At 37.4% G+C, this 21,215-nt stretch overlaps 1 protein-coding gene across 7 annotated transcripts in view; it reads left to right on the top strand.

Annotated features, from left to right (window-relative positions):
- The window catches only part of LOC132132789 (autism susceptibility gene 2 protein homolog), a 361,078-nt gene that overhangs the window by 221,856 nt on the left and 118,007 nt on the right, over positions 1–21,215 (top strand). For all 7 annotated transcript variants that reach the window (XM_059545316.1, XM_059545318.1, XM_059545319.1 and 4 more), the window contains one exon: positions 4,125–4,154. In XM_059545316.1, coding sequence (XP_059401299.1) covers positions 4,125–4,154 — 30 coding nt within the window. The remainder of the gene's footprint in view (positions 1–4,124; positions 4,155–21,215) is intronic.

The following is a 21,215-nucleotide window of genomic DNA, read 5'->3' as shown; positions in this document are numbered from 1 at the left end:
AAAAAAAAAATATATATATATATATATATATATATATATATATATATTATGTTTATAATTCTTTTTAATACTATGAAATTTTTGTTAAATTTTAAAATGTGCAAATTTTATAATACAATACAATTACTATATAATAGTATAATAAATGTTTTATTTTTTATGAACTGTTTTTAATAATTTACTGTTGTTTTCTTCAAACTTTAATCAAATGGTTATGTGCTTCTTCAATCAACATTAAATATAACCATGTTATATTATATTATTAATAATATATATGTGTGTGTGTATAGTGTATTTTTCATATTGTATAATATAATATACATTTTATATTATAATAATATAATTTAATGCTTCAGTAAACAAAATAGATTTCTTATATAAAAGTGAAGTGGGGAAAAAAATAATATAATATTAATATCGATTTAATGAAGCTAAATATCATTGACTGATACAATTACACATGTATTATATTATTATTTAATACATTATTATATTATTTTTTAAAAATTCAACTGTATAATATTAATATAATAAACTTGATGTGTACTTTTGTATAGTTATCATATTTTATTTTTCACCTTTTTTCACTTTTAGTAGATGAAACAGAAAAGAAAATGATGGAGAGAAAGTCATGGATAGAAAAATGATGGATAGAAAAGATGGATAGAAAAATGTCACTGGACTTGAATGTGTATCTTCCTCATGAGCACAAAAACCCAATATTTTATTAAACTAGCATTATTCTGTGACTCAGTCATTCTAATGTGCTTTGAATCACAACATGCAACAGATCTTCCCTTTTTTGTTTATTTGTGAAAAGTGTAGCTTCTCCTGTTAAGGCCATCAAGCTGTCACGGTTGGTAAACCGTGATCTCTGGGTTTTGCACTTTGTGGTGAAGTCTGTGTGTTTCGCGTCTGCACTGATTAGTTTGTGGGCGTCTCCGTTAATTGTCATCAGCAGCAGCTGTCACTCATTACACACTCCCTATATATTGGCTTGTCTCACGTCTTGTGTTTGTGAGAACATTGTTTCATGTCTGATCTCTGTCTCTTGCTTCTGTGTTGTTTGCGTTGGATGTCCGTGTCTTCCCCCGGAAACTCATCCACTCTCCGCACTTCCACAAAGCATCACGACTTACCTTCGGCTCGATTCCTCGCAGTTCCTGTGCCATCCTATCCTGCTGCCTTCTCACCGTCACCATCCGGATTCCTCACCGCCTCACCGCCGTCTTGGATTGTCGTCTTCCCAGCATCGTGTTGTACCCTTGTTTGTCTGTTTCATATTCATTAAACTGTTTAACTCGCACTTGTTTCCAGCTCCTCCTTCACCCAGTCATCACACAAGCTGCCTTCAAATCTCATCTTACCCTCTCCCACTATAAATGTGTTTCCGTCTGGACCCACCCCTCCATTCTCAGTTTCTTCTCTCAGCACCAGTACAGAAATTTGCATACCCCTCTGGTCTTGGAAAGAAGGAGCAGGAGAGAGAGAATAATGACAGCAATTTCTTCCCTTTCTCCACTTGCTGGCTTGTGAGAGAGTGTCGTTTAGCAGCACCTGTGTTAGCGACAGGCACGCGGATGAAAAGTGAAAGAGAGTAGTAGATTAAATCATCAAGTCACAGCGAAGGAAGTCAATTCTGCCAACAATCTACAATGATATCCTTTTATCCTGACGTAATGAGCTATGGCAATTTTGCACTGGGTAATGCGATGAGTTCTATTAGTGGGTTCCATTTGCTTCACAAGCAAGGGCGATTCATTTCGTTCCTTTCTTATCTCTGCAATCAAAGCGCTAGGCTGGGTTCTCCGACAGTGTTTTTATGGATTACAACACACTGGAAAAAATTCATTTTGCTCATTATTTTAACTCTTCATGAACTCTGTCTGGGCCAAATGAGGGGGAGCCCCAGGCCTTTAGGAGGGCTTCATGCAGTTGTGCATGTTAAATCCACAATTATGGCCCAGGACGGGATATATTTAGAAAGCTTCAGTAATATGATGATGATGATTTTGTTTTACAGCATTTTTACTGTAATGTTAACAGTATTACCAGGCTGGCACACACAAGAGCAGTAGGTTATTAACATCTGGTATGTGTTTGTTTATTGAATATGTATAATACATGAGCCCATATATCTAAAATCCCGTTGGACTTGGTCTGTAAATTTGATGCTGCTCACCAGGCCCTGTATCAGGTCAGACGGGATACAGAGCCTAGTGAGCAAGCCCACCCCCACCTCCCCCCAAACTTCGCCCAACCCCACTCTGTCCAGTCCTCTCACTTTCTGTACCTAACAACCAGTCCTTGCAGGAATATTGCTCCCAGAACTGTCAGTCTTTCAGAGCTCCCACAGGGTTTAGTTCAGCTGGGTGTAATTATCCCTGAATACCTTAGGCCCCGCCCCCTAGCAGGCCTTCATTAGGGAGTCCAAGCTCAAACCCTGAATGCATCTCCCCCAGCCAAGTCGTCTGTGTGCTCGCTGCTAATTAGCTGATAGAGAATTAAGTGGACCTTGAAATTAAAATTGGTCAGAAAAGGCTTAAATTTAGCATTTTAAAATCATGCTATGTTTATTCATTTAATTGCCAGTTATTCATTGGCTTATGTTTGGATGGAGACGCCAATGCCCTGTCTTTTTGTTTTGGTTTTTTACCTTAAGAGTAACGTCTGTAATATTACATGTGTGTGTGTTTTTTTTTTGTGAATCAAAAACATACAGTGCAATCAGTGTAGCCCACTTCTGAAAACAAATGAGTCTTATGAACTGCTTTTTTTTAATTAATCAAAAGCATACAGTGTGACCAGTGTAACCCAATTCTGATTCATGAGCAATTTTTAAGTGGATCAAACACATATGCACAAAGTAGTCTAAATCTGAAAACCAGTGACTCTTATGAACTGGTTCTTTTTATTTAATCAGAAACATACTGTTTGACCAGGGTAGCCTGATTTTAAAAACGAACAACGTTTTAAAACTGATTCTTCATGCAGTGTGACAGTATGAGCTCTTTTTGGTGAATCTAAACAAGACCAATGTAGTTGAAATATCAAAACAAATGTCACTTGCTTATTCTTTTAATGAATAGTTCAAAATATGTTGAACTGCATGTTGATTCAAATGTTCTGAATCGATCTAAAACTGCCCTGAATAATTTACAACATTAGCAGAAAAGGTTGGAAATATACTCAAATCAGAATCAGAATCAAATCAGGAGCTTATGAATTGGAATCTGAATCCAAAAACGGCACTGATACAGAACCCAAAAGAATATATATATATATATATATATATATATATATATATATATATATATATATATATATATATTAGTGTTTGTAATGATACAAACCTCATATTCATCGGGAAGAAGGAGGCGGGAACCGGCGGACAATCAAAATGAAACTTTAATGCTCAAAATAAACATAAAACAGCGCACCAGCCCCTCACGGACGACTGACGCGCACAAATAAAAAGCAAACACAAACTAAAGCCCAGGCCTGGTCCTCTCTCGTCCTTCACTGTCATCGCTCCTGTTTTATATCCTTCCATCTCCTCCGTGGGACTCGAGACCGGTGGGTCGAGCAGGTGTCCCTCATTTCCAATCACTCCACCAGCCTCGCTCTGTTCCCACGGCTCTCGGCCCCGCCCCACTCGTCACAGTGTTATTTAATTAATGTTTAGTGTTTAGTATTTTTGACCAAAGTAATCAATTTACTGGATTTCAGAATTCATTTCAGGAGCAAAATGCAATTGTTATTTCTGTAAAGCATCAAACTCAGTGTACAGAAGAAGATTAAGCAGCGGAGTGAAAGCTGCAGTGCGTCTGTGGCCTATGAGATGTGAAGATAGTTGGACTCTAGTTGGTGTAGGAGGAGAAAAAAACGCTGCTGGTGGTAATAAGCAGATGTAATGAGGCCTGGCCAGTGACATAAGAACAGCCTTTTCCTGCTTAGACTTTTATTACTCTGCTGATGAGATGTGTACTGTGAAACTGTTGAAATCTGATTTCCACTTCATAATAGCTTTATATTTAAAACCAAAAAAAAAAAGTGTTTCAGCTCCATCAGGTATCTAGCAGATTCTGCACTGTTCTAATGCATTCTTTTTCTTTGTCTTACAGTGTGACAGTGAAAGTGATCAAGAAGACAAGGTAAGACTGTGCCTTATTATTTCTATTATTACATAACTTACAAGACCACTACTGTATCGAAATCTCTGTATTTTAAGTTTTTGTGTGTGTGCATGTGCGTGTGTGTGTGTGTGTGCGTGTGTGTGTATATATATATTAGCTAGTTAGTAGTAGCAGCTGTAGTATTAGTGTTATTAATACCATGTTACATCATATAGCACTTTCTAAAGTGATCTTTATTCTTTTTTAATCAAACTTTAATCAATGAGAATCCAATATTAGACTATGCTTAAAAGTGTGTTTCTATTTAATTAGAATTACCATCTTTTTAATGACTGTGAGAAGGCATTAATTAACTCTGCATTAATTATGAATGTCTGAATGGTGTGCAAAATTTGAAAAGAACCATTACAAGTTTCACAAGTTACATTTTACACATTAACGTGAAACACTTCCTACAGATTTATTTAAAGTACAACCCACAGGACATAGGATTTACATTAGGTGGAACTAAATTATTATATCAGACATTTTATAGTGTAATTATTACAAAATTAGGTTATTATTCAAATGCATTAAGCAGTCTAATGCATTAGACTTTAGGCTAATTTTGATGCAAACTAGGCAAGCTCTACAAAGAGCTTGACAAGACACATTGCACCACTTATTTACTGTCTGCTGAACATCAGCATGATTACACAAAAATGTTGTTTTGTTCACTCTTTTTGATTGTTTCTCATTTGTTGTTTTAAACCAGTGGTTGTTTGATGACGACGAGTCGAAGTAGCAATGTCAGTCAAAGCCCTTTTGTTGTGGCATGGTAGAGATGTGCTGCGTAAGACATTAATCGCCGTTTTGCGATAATGATTTTCTCAATATCATGTCATTCTCTCTGCATTTGATTAATTATGTGTCATAACAATGGAAGGGTTTAGTAGGTAAACAAAGAAACAAGAGTGCTCTCTTTCAAACGCACACACATTCGCAAACACTTCAGAGGGATCTCTTTCTGTCAATAGCTCTTAAAATGTGTTTACAAAACCGTGAGCATGTTGAGCTGCGTTTGCAATAAGCGACAGATCTGTGATATTTTCACATCCTTTTTCTCTCTGGGAATGAATTGAGTAGCTCTTTCCCCTTCAGTAGCAGCTACAGTACAGTATATATTCAGCAGCCGTAGGGGAGGACAACTTGTCACATTAATGGGTCAATTCTATTTATCCACGGACAAACTGTCTCCTTTTATTCTCATCTGGACCAAATCAGATATTGAAAAAAAGACACTCTGGAGAAATCACTTTCTTACTGCAAGAATGATAAGAATGTAGCTTCCCCCCTTTTTTCCCTTAAATATGTTCCTATATATTTCTTAACACCAGTTATCAAAATGCCCCACAGGAAGTGATGTCATAATTGTATTTCCGGTGACAGCTACAGTCAACATTCCATCACCAGCTCAACTGTCAAACCTCTATGTATATATAAGTGTGTGTGTGTGTGTGTGTGTGTGTGTGTGTGTGTGTGTGTGTGTGTGTGTGTGTGTGTGTGTGTGTGTGTGTGTGTGTTTATTTATGTGTGTGTGTGTGTGTATAGAACACCCGCGAACATTCGACTGTGAAATTGGGAGTTGAATCAGACTCCTTGAATCGAATATATATATATATATATATATATATCACAATTTTAATATATATTAAGACAGAGACAATTTATAAGAGACATGCCACTTCCTCAATCCTCCATTCAACTATATAAGGAAAAACTGTAACGGCAAAGATGGCGGTTGTATGCACATGTCCCGCCCCTCCTGCTGGAAAGCCAATCATCTGCTTTTAACAGTCAAGCCGGATGCGCACAGTTGAGGAACCCTTGCGCATGCGTAGTAAAAGTATAACCTGTGGAAAAAAGGCGTTTTAAACCTTATTTTGGGGAAAAGTCATAAATAATTTTCAGCAATTTTTATTGTATTTTACTGCTGTTTCTATAAATGCTGTTTTTATGTCCTGGTGACCAGTGAAAGTGCAGTTCTGACTCTGCCCATTCATTTAGATAGGAGCTGGTCTTGTTAGTCTGAAATAGCTGCCCGGAGGCGTTGCCAAGATGGCGGCCGAGTGGCACGACTTGCCTAAAAGAACTTTGATTAAGACTATTACTAAATTGATTTATTAATATTAATATAAAATTAATATTTAATAAGCTATACACGGAGGATTAACTCTTATAGTCTATTAAGAGATATAATATTTATAATAAGAATAATATTAATATTATTTTAGTTTTATAGTTTTATTATTATTACTTAGTATAACAGTTCATTAATTACATTTATTATAATCAAATATTTCATTTATAATTTTAATTACAGATTAAATATTTAATAATATGATATATATTCAATTAATTCAATTAATCGATAGATTATATAATATATTAGTTATCCAGTATTTTCAAATGGAGGTTAACTGTATAAAATTATGTCAGCAATTCTTCCTTTCATTAACTTAAGTAGTTTACTCTGTGATAATGATGCATTAAACTCAGGTTTGATTAATTAGTATAATTGTTGGAATGATGTTTTAATAATTTGTACATTTTTAAATAATTATTTTAAAGTAAATGCTGATAAGGATACCAAATAGTTTTTCTTTGTCAAAAGGGAAGGTTTAATGTTAATAGGAATCTGTGTGTGTAGACGTGTTGCATGAAGTGTGAGAGTGTTTAATGGCCTTTTGACATCTTGTTTGTGTTAGCTGGAGCAGAGCAAGAGATTTATTAAATGCTACAGTCTGTACACTGTTCATCATGCAGGCCTATTCCAACTGGAATAGGTCCTGCTGTCTGCCCTCTCTGGCTCACTGTCCTCTCACTCTCCCTCTCCTGCTGCTGGATGAAATTGGCAGTATGCAGGCCTAACAGGGTCCAGAATGCTCTCAAAGCGTTTAGCTGGCCCTGGCAACTCTGACTGGCTTCCACCTTCCAGGCTTTTGGCTCCGCTTCGGTCCCTGGATGCCCCGGTTACTTTCGTTCTCTCTCTTTCTCTCCTTCCATCAGTGTGCCAGGGATCTTGTTCGCAGCTCTCCCCACAACCTGCTCACCCACCAAACCCCACGCTTCCGCCCCCTGCCCTGATTGGTGTGCAAAAGAAGTGTCAGTTATTAGAGAGAGCAGGTAGGGCCCTGTCCTCTCATTACCAGCCGCTCAAGGGGGATTATTATGTGTGCTGTGGCTGGCAGAGAGAGAGCGAGAGAGATTCCACCGCTTGACGGGCTGTTTGATGTTCTGCAGCTGCCCGGATCCAATAACGTCGCCTTTTCATGGCGCAGTTAACACTAACAGGTCTGAGCCATCTGAGAGTGTTTAAAGACCGCTGAGGCTCAAGTGAATCTGTGCCGACTTTAGCCAGCAATAAATCAGCACATGTGCTCAGGCTTAGTGCCTCTCTGCCCTCAGAATCCCACTTTATGACTGAGCTATGGTGCAGTGGGCTATATATGTGCTCTTGACAAATAAGCCATTGCGGTTTCAGGTTTAAGTATGACCAGCATCATGTCTCTGTCTCATTTTACTAATCTGAAAATGTAAAGCTTGATTTTCATATAAACAATAAGGAGATGTATATGTGTGTGTTTGTGTTTGCATATATATTTACAAGAAATATAATACAGGTTTCATTATTATTATTATTATTATTTTATTATTATTAAAAATATTTTCTGTACATTTTTATTCGTGCCCATAGATGGATTTGTACTAGAAATAGTATTTTGAATTTTCATTAAATTGTTTTCCTTATTATTTCTTTACTTTTTTTATTCATGGATATATGGGTGGATAGATATTTACTATAAATAATATTTATAATTTTGTTTAAATGCTTTCTTTCTTTTTTTTCTTTTTTCAATTCACATATTTTATATATATATATATATATATATATATATATATATATATATATATATATATATATATATATATATATATATATATATACATACAGTACAGACCAAAAGTTTGGACACACCTTCTCATTCAAAGAGTTTTCTTTATTTTCATGACTATGAAAATTGTAGATTCACACTGAAGGCATCAAGGGCTATTTGACCAAGAAGCAGAGTGATGGGGTGCTGCTCCAGATGACCTGTCCTCCACAGTCACCGGACCTGAACCCAATCGAGATGGTTTAGGGGTGAGCTGGACCGCAGACTGAAGGCAAAAGGGCCAACAAGTGCTAAGCATCTCTCGGGGAACTCCTTCAAGACTGTTGGAAGACCATTTCAGGTGACTACCTCTTGAAGCTCATCAAGAGAATGCCAAGAGTGTGCAAAGCAGTAATCAAAGCAAAAGGTGGCTACTTTGAAGAACCTAGAATATGACATATTTTCAGTTGTTTCACACTTTTTTGTTATGTATATAATTCCACGTGTTAATTCATAGTTTTGATGCCTTCAGTGTGAATCTACAATTTTCATAGTCATGAAAATAAAGAAAACTCTTTGAATGAGAAGGTGTGTCCAAACTTTTGGCCTGTACTGTATATATATATATATATATATATAAACTCACAGCATAAGCATTACTATCTTGAAACTTCATGTTTAATGCTAAAATCCATTAAATAATCTACTAAAACGGTTGAGACCATAAAAAATAGACCACTAATCAATTATCAGTCTATTGCCTTTAAGAGGTAGATAGAGATGACAAATTGCACAAGCATGGGCAGATTAATCTTAAGTACCTTTAAAACATCCCACCTTTGGCTCGAAATTAACGTCCTCGTGTATTGTAATGCACTTGATGAGGCCTTAAAAGGGAAAATAAGAGGACCTTTATCGCTGAACTCTTTTAACACCCCTTACCTCCTTGCTCTTTTTGCTGGCCCTTCGTTCCTAACTACATATCTTCCTCACATCTGTGTGTGGCCAAGGGCAAAGGACGCCATGTGAAAGTGGCTCTGTGTCAGAGAAGTGCTGTAATTTCACTCACTCGCCTCTCATTTGAGACATGCACTTTTAAGAAAACGTGTAAGTCTTTGACACAAAACCATGATCATATATATATATATAAGCGGTTGGAGGAGGAGGAGAGGCACATTAGTTTCTTCATCACTCAGCCAGAGCATTGACACATAAATTATTATTATTTTTTTTAATCTATTCACCACACTTCCGCACGGTGAAACGGGGCGGGTAATAAAGCTCCGCGAGTGAGTTGTCAGTGGTAAAAGATTATGTATTTTGCCCTCCCTGCATCTGAAAAAGGAGGGAGGACGGGATGGGGAGCGAGCAGAGGGGTGTTTACAGGCTTGAGTGGGTGCTCGTGAGGCCGGGACAGAGGCTGATTGCTGTAGAGTGGCCTGTCAGCCTGCGATTTGTCATGTACTTCATCATCTCCGTCACTCCGCCGAGCGTTGTCATAGCTAACATATCGCCCTGCATTTGTACTGGCCCGTGTAGGAAATTTGTATTTACTTTGGGGTTGGAGGCACGAGGAGGGAGGAGGCGGTGGGGGGCAGCGGTGTAATTTGTTCCTCGTGGATAATGTGACCCTGAGTGGAGCCGGATCATGGGTTAGTTGAAGTGATATTTTCCGGTAATGGTAGTCGTACATCACGGCTGTCAGACAGAGTTAGGAGGCATGCACGTTACAGCTCCATTACAGCCACTGCAAGCATCTGGGATTATTTTCCATAACCAAGTATGACATGACCGCTCTGCAGAGTGCATAAAATTTTTACTGGCTTTTCTTCCTTTGCTCTGTCTTTCACTCCCTCTCTTTGCTCCCGAGCCAAGGCAGCGGCGTTTCTCTTGAGCCGACCGGGGGGCTCTGGGATGGCAGGGTGATTGATGCTCGGGAGTCTCAGTGTCCCTCACAAAGCCCGGCACCCTGCTGCAGTGCTGACATGTCTCCGTCAAAGCCTCTTGGCCACAGTCCTGGCTTTTATGTTATTTCTAATGACGTTTTTATTTCTTAAACTTCTTTCTTATGGTCGCCAGCTATTTTGATCTTAGTTATTTCCAGGCAAGGTCAGCATCGTAAATGCCAGAGCCGTGGGAGACAGATCACGTGTGTGTGTGTGTTAAAGGCTAATCGCCGGGATCCTGGGGGCGGGTGGGTAGGCAGTGCTCATTATAGGGGCCTACCGCCGAAATGATGTGACGACCTTACAGGCCCTCTGACTTGCCAGACAGCAGAAGGATTTAGAGGGAGAGAGAACAGGGTGATGCATGCTGCTTGATGGATGTGCTGTTACACACCACCCGCTCACCCCTGGCCGTCCCTCTCATTCCTGCCTGCCGCAGAAGTGCATTATGGGAGAAAGAGTGTCACCCACTTATTGCACTGCTGTTTGATTGACACCAATTAAATAGACCATTTTGTGTTTGAGAATGGCATTATATGGGGACTGAAGGCTAGTGATGTACCAATGGAATTTATTGCAGCATATAAATTGTTGCGGATCATTTTTCTCAATAAAATAATTACAAAGTATATATTTTCATCTAATTTGTTTGATTGGTTTCTCTTAGTCAACTTTCAGGTCTTGCTTGTAAATCTGATGCTTTTTTGGTTTTATTTATGCAGAAATATAGACTTTTTTGAAGGATTTTCAAGCTTTCAAGCAGCACTGTTTGTGTGTGTGTGTGTGTGTGTGTGTATGTGTGTGTGTGTGTATGTATGTATATATATATATATATATATATATATATATATATATATATATATATATATATATATATATATATATATATATATATAAAACGTGTGAAAAATTAAAAATACACACAAATATGTATGTATTTATTTATGCATTCTTTCAATTCTGATTATCACTGCATTTCGTTGCCTTGTACCTTACATGTGCAGTGACAATAAAGTTGAATCTAATCTAATCTAATTATAATTAGTCTGATTAGGCCAGTAATAGATGCAGAAAATACTAAGGTTTTTCATTATTATCATTATTATTATCATCATCATCATAACTTATTATCATAAATTTTTTCAATAGTTATTGTTAACTAAAACTAAATTATAAGTTATAATTAAAGTTATATATTAATAAATTGTAACTAAATTAATAACTAAAACTTAAACCATAAAAATTGTTACTTGAAATAAAATATACTAAACTTAATCTTAAAATAGTAAAGTTATTTTATTTATGAGTTTTAATTTAATTTAACTTGATGTACTAAAATAACTAAAACTGAAATTAAAAATAAAATAAAAACCATAGAGACAAATTACCAAAAGAACAATAACTAATAAAAATCACAAACAAAACAATTTTGCTGCTACTAATTAAAATTAAAAAGGAAAAGGAGAATATATTAATGAAATTATAAGATAACACTAGACTAGAATAATTTTTTTTAGTCTGTAAAATATAAATGTATAGTATTTGTTAAACCTGTCTGTATGTTATTGATATTGCAATCACTATTTTTGATGGAAAACTCAACTTTTTGTTTGTATGTGTATGTTTGTGTGTGTGTGTGTGTGTGTGTGCGCGCGCACATGTTTTCTAGTGGATATGGTGACTTGCAGCTATTGTTTATGCTGAGCATAAGCAGAGAAGCATCAGAGTGCCTCAAGGCAGTCAGTAATGACCCCCACAGACCCTTACTTGCAACACAATCACACTCACACACACATTTACACACTCTCTCTCCTCCATCTCCCCCAGCAGACAGAGCCTCATTCTGTCATGGTGTATATCTAGGAGCTAACACTTGTCTCTAACATGTGGATGACGATCAACTTGTTAGTGTGAATTCAGCATCTTCCTTTTCCCTTAGGCCATGATGAGCCTTGCTGATGCCTCCAGATTCCTTACACACACACACACACATGCATGAGAGTCCCTGACAGCTCTTTAGTCCCCAAGGAGAGGTCATTGTGGTGGGAGGTTGAGTGGTTGGGGTTTGTATCCAGGGCAGAGACTAACGGTGTGCTCTTGCCATTAGGGACACAACCTCGCAGCAGGGGCCCTACACACATAATACCCTTGTTTTTATCATCTTTTTTTCTTTTTCTTTTTGCCCCTACACACTTCTGTCTGACCTCTTATGGATCAGGATGGACATTAGTCCTGCCACTACATCACATGTGGTGTGGTGCTTTCTTTTATTATTTTCTCATAAACTGACTTTTATACATCTAGTCAGGCACTTGGAGATGGAAAAATGGTGACGATCATTCTTGATTAGTTTTGTAGCAGTCCACTCAGTGAAAGGTATGAATTTCTTTTTTGCTCTAAGCAACAATATTATTTCCAGCATAGCATGGAGAGGCTGTGTGCAATAAAATCACAGACAAAAGAAAGGTTAACCTGGAAAAATATTTCAGTGACTTTTGGATTTTAAATTTCAATGTTGATTTTCAACTGAAGGCATGAGATATTTTACACTTTCCATTAACAGACATTCCCGAGAGCCCTCGAACCTTAGCATTTTTAGCTTTTATTTGCACAAACCAATAAAAGGTAATAATGCACCTGTGTGAATCAGACAAGGTTGCCAAGTTCTTGAAATTGAACTGAAGGGAAACATGCTTGTGAATTATGATTAAGTGGCTAAGTATTCGTGTATGATGTATTATTATAGGTAAAATTACTCTTGGAACGCTCTGATTTCTGAGAGATGCACAGAGAGGCGACAACAATGCGGTGTTTGATTTGCGCTCTTTTCACTCATAAAGTTTACATTCATTCACTTCTGGCGCTGATCCCCTGGCTCACCTGTTATCTAGCAAACACCAGACTGTGTCAGCTTCAGCCGAGTATTCAGGCAGAATTATTCCTTGTCCGTTATTCGTTTTTTTAAGCCATTATCTTTGCCATTCCGAATAAGGTATTCGGCTTCAGGCACAACCCTAATTATTACATTACATATTTTATTTTTACATGCAACATAGAAAAGGTCATATAGTAACAGCTCCACGCAATATTGTAATTCTAAAATTCACGTCGTACTTGCAAACACTTTGAATGCATTATGGTTAATGCATGCTGGAGTAGTTGATTGTTTCCGACAGCGCCGAGTAGTCTATGCAAGCACTAATACAGTATGACAAAAATTTCGCTGTATTTATGTGCGCATGCCCAGAAGAGCCAAACATCTCCCTTCTAGCCTTGCTGCGCATTTGTCATATCCTGAGCTTTGCGTGTGTCTGTGCACTGTGCCAAGGCATCAGTCATAGCAATTTTTGACCACAGACATAATGTCAGCAAAAGCAGCATTATTAAGTAAATAAAATGAAAATAAAGTACATAAAAATAATTTGACCTTACAGCTCCAAACTCTGTTCTAGAGGGCCAGTGTCCTTTATAGTTTAGCTCCCAGGGTCGGACTGGGGGTAAAACCAGTACTCATTACCAGGGCCCCAAAGGAAGAGAGGGCCCTTGAAAAGTATGAATCTGAAATATATTTTATTTTACCTGGATATTTTCATGGGTGGGGGGCATGGGGGCCCATCAGGACTGCCTATGCATAGGGCCCGGGATCTTGTGTAATGCCCCTGTTAGCTTCAACCCCAATTATACACACTTGAACCAGCTAATCAAGCTCTTACTAGACACACTAGAATCTTCCAGGTGTGTTAAGGCCAGTTGGAGCTAAACTTTTCAGGACATTGGCCATCCAGGATCTAGTTTGGAGACCCCTGTCCTACATAGTTGTTACTTTGCACATGCTTTTTGATCATTACAAATAATAATGTAATCAGTTAGTTAGTCATTATCAGTAGTTAAGTATGTGGTCTTGAAGAGGACCCTTTTTCTCTCATTTGGACTCGGTCTTGACTTGGACTCGAACCTCTTTGGACTCGGTCTTGACTTGGTCTCGACTAGTCCTGGACTTGGACTTGACTTGGACTCGACAAAGCTGAACTTGACTACAGCTCTAATGTATGGTTTATTAGGATCGGACAATATTTTGCCAATATACAATTATTTGAATATCTGGAATCTGAGGGTGCAAAAAAATGTAAATACTGAGAAATTCGCCTTTAAAGTTGTCCAAATGAATTCTTACAATGCATATTACTAATTATTAAGTTTTGATATACTTATGGTAGTACAATCTACAAATATCTTCTTTGAACATGATCTTTACTTAATATCCTAATGATTTTTGGAATAAAAGAAAAATCGATCATTTTGACCCATACGATGTTTTATTATTTTGGGGGGGCTATTGCTAAAAAAATATAGCCCATCGACTTAAGACTTGTTTTGTGGTCCAGGGTCACTTATACAAACATATGCAATAACTTTGTTCTTGTCCACTGGCATTTTGGTTAAGTGAAGCAAATTTCAATAACCTTTATTTTGAACAGCAATTATTATTGGCTTCCAAAGACAAGTTTATAGATCTTTCTTTACTGAAACATGCATTGCATCAAGCCCATAAAAAAAAACTTTCTGCAGATTGTTTTTATTTTATTTACATATACACTTTATTTGTATATGCCTTTATTTTCAAGTTTTTATTTAATTTTTTAAATCATGTTTTTTTAAATATATAATTCCATATTTTCATATATTATTTTATCATATTCCTTTTTATTTTTTTAAGTTTTCTATTTATGTGTGTTTTAATATTTTCTGTTTAAAATGACAATTTTCTGTTTTCTATAAATTCTATTTAGATTTGTATTATTTATTTTTATTTTCAATATTTAATTTTAATTAAGTAATTTAATTTAATTTTCTTCTGTTTATATATATTTTAGTTTATTTCTTTTTTCTTCTTTTAATTAGGCTTACAGTTAGGTAAGGTCTCCCAAAATATACCTTATGTTACACAGTCTGTGCTCAAAAAACACACAAACTATTTAATAAAAAATTATATTGCATAATAATACCTGTCTGTCAGTAGAGACTTGCAGTTAATTATTTCAGTGTTGTGCTCGCTGTAATGTTTCCCCCAAGCATTTTCTGCATCTATGGATTTCAACAAAATGACCCTAATGACAAGTGTGCCTGCATAAATGCTGAGCACACCGGACACGCAGACTCATGTGCAGTCTCCGTCCCAAGTGTTCACCAACACGCTTGTTACAGCAGAATAATTGGAGGCTGTTCAGCTTTGCAAAAACAGGTCAGGTCAGGAAAATCGTGTCTGTCTGTGTCCTGATTAACCCCAAGAGGATGATCAACAAAAGAGCTCGGCCTGTTGTGCGTGAGGCTCCAATTATGTGTACAAGACATCGCCGGCCTGAGGGAAATTAAATGGAATGCCCCAGCTGGATGTGCAACCGAGGTCTCATGGGAGACATTTTGGCTCTTATTAAAACAGCAATTGCTTAGGCTTAAGGGTCCAGTGTGTCAAGCTGTAAATATGTAAATATAATGCCCATAAGGACTTTGCCTTACATACGTGTGTGTGTGTGTGTGTGTGTGTGTGTGTGTGTGTGTGTGTGTGTGTGTGTGTTCATCCACGCCCTACGCCTATTTTTTTTGACAGCCAGTATTGACTGGGAATAATGAGGCTGCCCTGTTGCTGTCCTGTATTGTGACTGAAGTTCATTTCTGTATGGATGTCTTGACAGCAGCATGATGCAATGGTTGTGGTATTCTCTCCACTCTCTTTCTGCTGTTATCAGGGCCTATAGCAATGGTCCCTCAGGCACAGAAAGCAGAAGAGCCATTGATTGTGCCCAGTCTCTCTAAGTGAGGGTGTAGGTAGCTCCGATTTAGGACAGATCACCGACACTAAGTGGCCGCCTGGAGAGAAATGAAGATTAATGAACCTCAGAGGACGGTTAGTTTGTTGTTGTTGTTGTTTTAGTTAGAAACTAATGATTCACTCTAGGTTATTTAAACCCAGTGTCACATTTGCGTACAGACACTTAATTTAAAGTCTAACGTAAATATAATGTCTAACATATAGGGCTGATATTGAGGTAGTTTAAGATTCCAGAGCTAATCAGACAGAAAAATTGATTGGGACCCAAGCTAGTACAATTGTCATATTGTCAATTTGCTCACACTTATGTAATTCCAAACCTGTAAGAATTTATTTTTCTGTGAAAAACAAAAGATATAAAATAAATAGTCAATAGGGTCCAGTGTTGTTTTGGACCCCATTGACTTTCATTGTGCTGACAAAAGCAGAAAGGCAAAGAAGAAAGTCAAACCAGTTTAGATTAACATAAGGGTGAGTGAATTATGAATTACAAATTTTGGGGGAGTGTTTTTTACATAATCAGTTAAAAAAAAAAAGAAATCCTAAAACTAACAGGATATCCTTATCCAGATGGCTAGAGACTAAATAGATGGCTTATCTATTCAGTCAGTCAAACAGATTTGAGCTCAAAAACAAAAGTAATGTTTTAAGACGTTTATGTAATGTTTTGGCTGGTTGTAAGGTGGGGCGAGGTGGTTGGATGGTGGTTGAAAATGTTCCTCCCATAAGCACACTCGCAAATGTAAATCATGGAAAAATATCCTCTCTGCACAGACGAGAACCCTACTGAGACATATGACAACAAACACTTGAAGATAAAGGCGTTTGCTGCGACGGAAGATAGCAGAGCTGTGTGTACATGTGTTTATCTGTAACAAGGTAATTACTACCCAGAATCCTGTGTTTCCACATCAAGACAAACAGCAGTAGAATCTTCTTCTAATTAGACTATTCACATCAATGCTTCTGTGAGGGAATATATGTTTTTTTGTTGTTGTTTTTATTCATTTTCTTTACAATCCTTTAAATGCTGTTGTATGCTAAAAAGCTGATAAATATGCAGCACGTTGCAGATTCTGTGCAGTTTACATATCTCATTTGATACGTTTTTAAATTAATCAAAGACAGTAATGAATCCAGCACTCTGGTTTGGTTTGGAATCAAATGAAGCAAGAAAACATAAAACACAATTGACTTTGCAAATTAATGGCATCCATTCACTGTAACAAAGCATTATGAGAGGTGACTGTAAAATATGGATGTCGTACCATTATTTGCGTGAGTATAGAGCCATTTTATTACCAATTTACTTTTCAGTGCTTATCAAACACTAAGACTTGGCACGTGCAGCTGCACACGTTATTACGCACACATTCGCACTATTACGTGCACAGCGGGCTAAATAACTAAGCCTGCAATGTGCCCTTTGGTGGGTAGATAGCTCATTTCTAAAGAGAGACCTTCCATCTGTGCTGATGGCAGCCGAGGGAACCGTTATGATCATGATGGAAATCTCAGCTGCCATTATGGGACGGCAGCACAGGGTGTACTGCACACACACTAATGGACCCATTTGTAATTGGGGGAGAGGGAGATGATGTGTGTTTGCATGTGGGAGTGTGTGACATGCAGGAAGGAATGGACCAGAAGGAAGGTATGGATGTCATCTTCATTGTGTGTGTGTGTGTGTGTGTGTGTCCATGCAGCTTTCAGTGATGATCTGTTATGGATTATATCCTGACATACACTAACTCAGAAGTGTGGAATTTTTTTTGTTGTTTTAAAAAAAAGTTCAAAAAGACTGCATTATTTTGTTATAAAAAAAAAAATCAGTAATAACAGTAATATTGTGAATATTGTTTTCTATTTTAATGTAATTGAACATGTTATTTAGTCTTGTGATGCCAAAGCTACATTTTTAGCATCATTATTAAACTGGAATTTTGTTGAACTGGCTGTTAAAACAAGCTGAAGAGAAGCTAAAAACTGGCGTGTGGGTACTTGAAACAAGTGTGAGACCACAATAGACGCGCAAGAAAGACTAACACGAGAAAATTCAGTCAATTAGACATAATTAGATATATGAAATAAACCACCGGCGCTCGCTGCTGGTTTCCCACACGTTAAAGGAGCCCAAACTGTGTAAGAAAATAGGATCAATGAGATTATGTGGAAACACTCGGTTGTGGGGTGCAAACATGTGGAGTTCGTGAGAGGGGAGAGCAATGTGTGGTCTGGTTTTTAAAGAGTTCAATAAAACAGCCAGCCTTAGCAAAGTCCCTGTTTTTGTATGTGTCTGAATAGCGTGTGTGTGTGTGTGTGTGTGTGTGTGTGTGTGTGTGTGTGTGTGTGTGTGTGTGTGTGTGTGTGTGTTTGTGTGTGTGTGTGTGTGTGTGTGTGTTAATGAATGTCGCATTGCTGCGTCAAAGTAGCAGCTTAAGGCATCTGTAGGCAGATAAGTGAGTTTGGGTACAGCATGGGAGAAGATAGTTAGAAGAAGAATGGAAGCAAACACTGATGCTAATCACTGAGCTCCAGGGTGACAACTGTCCCAAACCCCAAACTAATTCACACATTTAACACTTTTTAAATGCTTATCTATCTCACCAGCACTAACATTTTTCACGCACGCCATTTCAAAAAATTGCATCAGGGGTCTGGAACATAAAACCACAATTATCCATAATTTTTCTATTGAATCTGATATAGAATAAATTACAGTTACAAAATAATCAGGACGGAGACATCGGGTTTCTTTTTTAACCACTCCTGAAATGAGCTCTTTTATATTAGCCATTCATCAAAGTTGAGCTAAAAATGACCTGAACTAGTTTGTCCCATATGCACCAAATGAAAGAATTTTTACTCAAAAACAAACATATAGTCTATTTCAACTTTTAGTTAAGATTCATTGTATGGAATTTATTTGGGATTTCATGTTCAGAATGGGGTTAATCAAATTCAGTCAAATCCTCTTTTTCCCCAGAAATGCAGATAGACAGTGCTTAATTTGTAAATTGCGAGGTCCCGGAACAAAGCGGGGTAACGGATCCAGCATGTGATAACAGGAGGGAGAGGTAACGGAACATTTGCGCAATCACATTGCTGGACCAGTTTAAGTGATTTTAAGAGCGTGCACCAGTTGCATTTAGGGTCTATAAGGTCATGAAAATGCCATGCGATTTTAAAACAACAATTTCCAGGCCTAAAAACGTTTTGAAAAAGTTGTGGAATTTTATTTTTCAAATCTCTGTGTAATAATTATATTTAATCAGGTCCTACATTTCTGTGGTTTTAATAATTCTCGCAAATTTCAAGTTTATAATGAGGTAAATCCCTGCATTTATTCAACATAGCTTGTAAGTTTGAATAATAAAATAAATCCACACAAATAAGATTCAATCAGTCATTCGAAACCATATAAACTCTCTCGGAGCACCCTTCACATCAGCGCATCTTGTCTGCACTTGCTGCAAACTGCGATACAAGACTCACTCGCATTTCAGGACAGCTGACAGAACTGTCACTTGACTAATCGTGTAATTGTTGCATTGTCACAAAAATGTATAATTTACATACCTTTTAAGTATTTTAAGCCATTTGGTACTCGCGCACTCCACATGCTGCCCTCGCAGTCACATCCAAAGCTCACGTGTATAAAGCCGCCTCGCGAGTATTAGCCTATATAAAAGTTATTTTTCGTAGTTTGTTGAGTTTAAGCAACCAAATACCCACAATATGATGTCTGATGGTTGTTGACAAATAAAACAGTGTCATGGCACACTCTACTAAAATACAGGGGGAGGGGGAAGGAAAGAAAAGGGGGGGGAATCTAAACAACATTGCGTTGTCAGTGTTTGTGTTGTATCAGACACGTGCAATTAACATTAGGCTATATGAAAAACAAGCTCAAATGGAGTTAACAAGGTCTTTGGCAGGTGAATGAGGAGATCTGTGTTTTGTCTGCATCTGAGGCAAGTGCAGCGCATTATATGCTATCATCACCTTTTACAGGCTATATAACGTTTATTGTTGCTATATGGGCGCTTGGTTTTTCTTGTTGTTTAGTAAACTTGGCCAATGTCTCATGATATAAAAGATAAAGCGCTTATGCACAGGATATTCAAAACGTACAAAAGTATATTGGCTAGATGGCAAAAAAACTTACTTCTCCAGTCTTCAAATACACAAAGACATTAGCCTTTACAGACATAGTGTTTGAGTAAAGAAAATGCTGTACTATTCAAACAGTTATGTGTTTACCCTTGCTTTGCGAATAAGCGGAGATCTGTCTCCTCCAGGCTGTGCGCGTGCGTCTGAGTGGAGGCGGGGGAAGTGACGAGGTTTCGCTTAGAGCTAGAGGATCCAATGGCGTAATGAAGTTTTACTGACAAGCTCTTTAAAACTTATCATTGGTTAAATATTTGTAAAACCCTCTGATTGAAAATAATAATAACGAATTATAATAGAGATATGAATTTTGGTTAATTTTTCACGGCACATATCTGTCTGCCATACGGAAACGCCACCCCTGGAGGAGGGGGATCCTCCAAAATGAGGTGCCGGATCCGATTTCGGGCACAAATTAAGCCCTGCAGATAGAGAGTTTTTGTTTAATTGTAGCTACAGTATATGGAGATGCTACAGTATATGATGGTGATTTTTGTAGCTTGGGGTCAACAGTTGTACGTAATGCCTGCTTTCATCACATTGGTTCTTAAGATATCAAAGTACTCAAGGGACATGCATGTAGATATGTTAATAATGTGAGTTGTTGTATATTCTTGGCTAGTGAAATGATATACATTATTCATGGAGTTATCTCTCAGTCTGTCTCATTCTTAGATATCTATCCTCATTTCAGGTCAGCTAGTGCTTTCATTCACATTTGATTGGAGGCTACAAGTGAACATGTAATTTTATAGCTGACATCAGTCACCGAGGCATTGAGTGAACTTGGGTGATGCAGTGTTATCAATCAGCTGTATTATTTAGCAGTAAACTGTGAAGGACGCTGTGCAGTAATTGGTAACCAAACACCAGTTGACTTCTGTCTGAATGTACGAATAGTTATTAGTTATTCTCTAACAACTGCTGCTGTGAAAGTCATCTGTGTTCATGTGCATGTGTGTGTGTGTGTGTGTGTGTGTGTGTGCCTGTTTGTGTGTGTATACCACAGTAATGCCCTAAAGTCTTGGTAATGAGTTCAGTAGAGTGAAAAACACAAAATCAATTATAGCTGCAGTGTGTGATGAGGGTGTTTTTATACTTTAAAATCAAATCTTAAATGATTTTATTTAATATGCAGAATTAAACATAATTTCATCATGGTACATTCTAAGATATTTGACTCATGTAGTAGCATTCCCTGGGGCAAAAGAAATAAACA

Source organism: Carassius carassius, chromosome 49 (assembly GCF_963082965.1).
Source record: "Carassius carassius chromosome 49, fCarCar2.1, whole genome shotgun sequence".
Taxonomy (NCBI): Eukaryota; Metazoa; Chordata; class Actinopteri; order Cypriniformes; family Cyprinidae; genus Carassius; species Carassius carassius.
The sequence above is the reverse complement of the archived record's forward strand: the minus strand, read 5'-3'. Positions and strand labels throughout refer to the sequence as shown.